Source organism: Sardina pilchardus, chromosome 19, assembly GCF_963854185.1.
Source record: "Sardina pilchardus chromosome 19, fSarPil1.1, whole genome shotgun sequence".
NCBI lineage: Eukaryota > Metazoa > Chordata > Actinopteri > Clupeiformes > Clupeidae > Sardina > Sardina pilchardus.
This window is the reverse complement of record NC_085012.1, coordinates 3,321,649-3,324,148: the sequence shown is the minus strand read 5'-3', so window position 1 is coordinate 3,324,148 and position 2,500 is coordinate 3,321,649. Positions and strand designations below refer to the sequence as shown.

Genomic DNA, 2,500 nt, shown 5'->3' with positions numbered 1-2,500 from the left:
TGAGGCTGGCCTGTAGTCTCTGGACGTCTTCCAGCAGCTGGGTCATCTCCCGCTCCTTAGAGCTCAACTCCACCTCCCGCTCCTTAGAACTCAGATCCACCTCCACACTCTACACACACACACACACACACACACACACACACACACACACACAGAGAGAATACACACCACAGGGAACACACACACACACCACAGAGTATACACACACACACACACACACACACACACACCACAGAGAACACACACACACACACACACACACACACACACACACACACCACAGAGAACACACACACACACACACACACAGAGAATACACACCACAGAGAACACACACACACACACACACCACAGAGAACACACACACACACAGAGAACACAGAATACACACACACACACACACGCAGAGAATACACACTCAAATCACTAGATCCAAAGTCTCACGGATTTCTCAAGTCTCAAGATTCACGATTAATCTATTGGCAGATGTATTAATCTCTTGGCAGATGTAAAAGTCTTGGGTTTGGCTCCTCTTTCAGCAGTACATGATCAATAATAACAGGATGATGTGTTAATGTGTGTGTTGATAAATAATAACAGATATGTTAATGTGTGTGTTGATAAATAATAACAGATATGTTAATGTGTGTGTTGATAAATAATAACAGATATGTTAATGTATGTATAAATAATAACAGATATGTTAATGTGTGTGTTGATAAATAAAAACAGATATGTTAATGTGTGTGTTGATAAATAATAACAGATATGTTAATGTGTGTGTTTACAAATGATAATAATAGATATGTTGAAGAGCTGAAGAGACTTGTTGGCTGATGTTGGCTGCTCTCTCTCTCTCTCTGTGTGTGTGTGTGTGTGTGTGTGTGTGTGTGTGTGTGTGTGTGTACCGTGTCAGGTGTTTTCTGATTGGCCAGCTTGTTGGCTGATGTCAGCTGCTCTCTCAGAGACTCCGCCTCCCTCTCAGCTGCTTCCGCCCTCTAGAGAGAGAGAGAGATAGAGAGAGAGAGGGGGGGATAGAGAGAGAGAGGGATAGAGAGAGGGATAGAGAGAGAGAGAGAAGAGAGGGGAGAGAGAGAGAGAGAGAGAGAGAGAGGGAGGAGGAGAGAGGGGAGAGAGAGAGAGAGGGATAGAGAGAGGAGATGAGGATATAGAGAAAGAGGGATAGAAAGAGAGAGGAAAAGAGAAAGAGAGAGAAAGAGATGGGGATAGAGGAAGGGAGAAAGAGAGAAGAAGAGAGAGAGGAAGATAGAAGAGAGAGGAAGAGAGGGGGATAGAGGAAGGGAGAAAGAGAGAAGAAGAGAGAGAGGAAGATAGAAGAGAGAGGAAGAGAGGGGGATAGAGGAAGGGAGAAAGAGAGAAGAAGAGAGAGGAAGATAGAAGAGAGAGGAAGAGAGGGGGATAGAGGAAGGGAGAAAGAGAGAAGAAGAGAGAGAGGAAGATAGAAGAGAGAGGAAGAGAGGGGGATAGAGGAAGGGAGAAAGAGAGAAGAAGAGAGAGAGGAAGATAGAAGAGAGAGGAAGAGAGGGGGATAGAGGAAGGGAGAAAGAGAGAAGAAGAAGAGAGAGGAAGATAGAAGAGAGAGGAAGAGAGTTAGAAATGGGCATAGAGAAGATAAAGGTGTATAGAGAGAGACAGAGGAATGGTGGAGAGGGGGGATAGAGAGAGAGAGAGAGGGATAGAGAGGAGTGGGGGTAGAGAGAGAGAGAAACAGAGGAATGGTGGAGAGGGGGGTAGAGAGAGAGAGAGAGATAGAGAGGAGGGGGATATAGAGAATGAAACAGAGGAATGGTGGAAGGACACATTTAGAACTCTAATCAACCAAACGCCACCACATCTGCGTCTCATCACAACAGAACACAAACACAAACACATTCAACAATTACACACACACACACACACACACACACACACACACACACACACACACACACACACACACACACACACACACACACTTCTCAGAATGGGAGTTTTCAAACAAAAGCAGACAGCAGGCTTACCTGATTGGCTCTCTCCAAGTCAGTCATCACCATTTCAATCTCATCACCCCTATTGGAATCAAGACAGTTAACTCCTACCCTCCTCTTGTGTCTCTCTCACACTCACACACTCACACACACACACACACACACACACACACACACACACACACACACACACACACACACACACACACACACACACACACACACACACACACACACAAAAGGTTTCTTAATGAGTTACTCAGCTAATTATAGAGACCTTGTGAAGTTCTTAATAACTTTAATTAAGGCTCTCAGTAATTACATATCTGTGTGTGTGTGTGTGTGTGTGTGTGTGTGTTGTTGAGTGAGTGAGTGAGTGAGTGAGTGAGTGAGTGAGTGAGTGAGTGAGTGAGTGAGTGAGTGAGTGAGTGAGTGAGTGAGTGAGTGAGTGAGTGAGTGTGTGTGTGTGTGTGTGGGGGGGGGGGGGGGGGGGGGCTGGATCCTAATTGAGA

The 2,500-nt window shown here is 45.3% G+C and overlaps 1 protein-coding gene across 2 annotated transcripts in view; it reads right to left on the bottom strand.

Moving 5' to 3' along the window:
• cux1b (cut-like homeobox 1b) overlaps positions 1-2,500 on the bottom strand; it is a 33,044-nt gene that overhangs the window by 12,648 nt on the left and 17,896 nt on the right. For both annotated transcript variants that reach the window (XM_062521747.1, XM_062521746.1), the window contains exons 9-11: positions 2,022-2,070; positions 909-998; positions 1-109 (exon numbers count right to left, since the gene is read on the bottom strand). The exon at positions 1-109 is cut by the window's left edge and continues 77 nt beyond it. In XM_062521747.1, the coding sequence (XP_062377731.1) occupies positions 1-109; positions 909-998; positions 2,022-2,070 (248 nt within the window). The remainder of the gene's footprint in view (positions 110-908; positions 999-2,021; positions 2,071-2,500) is intronic.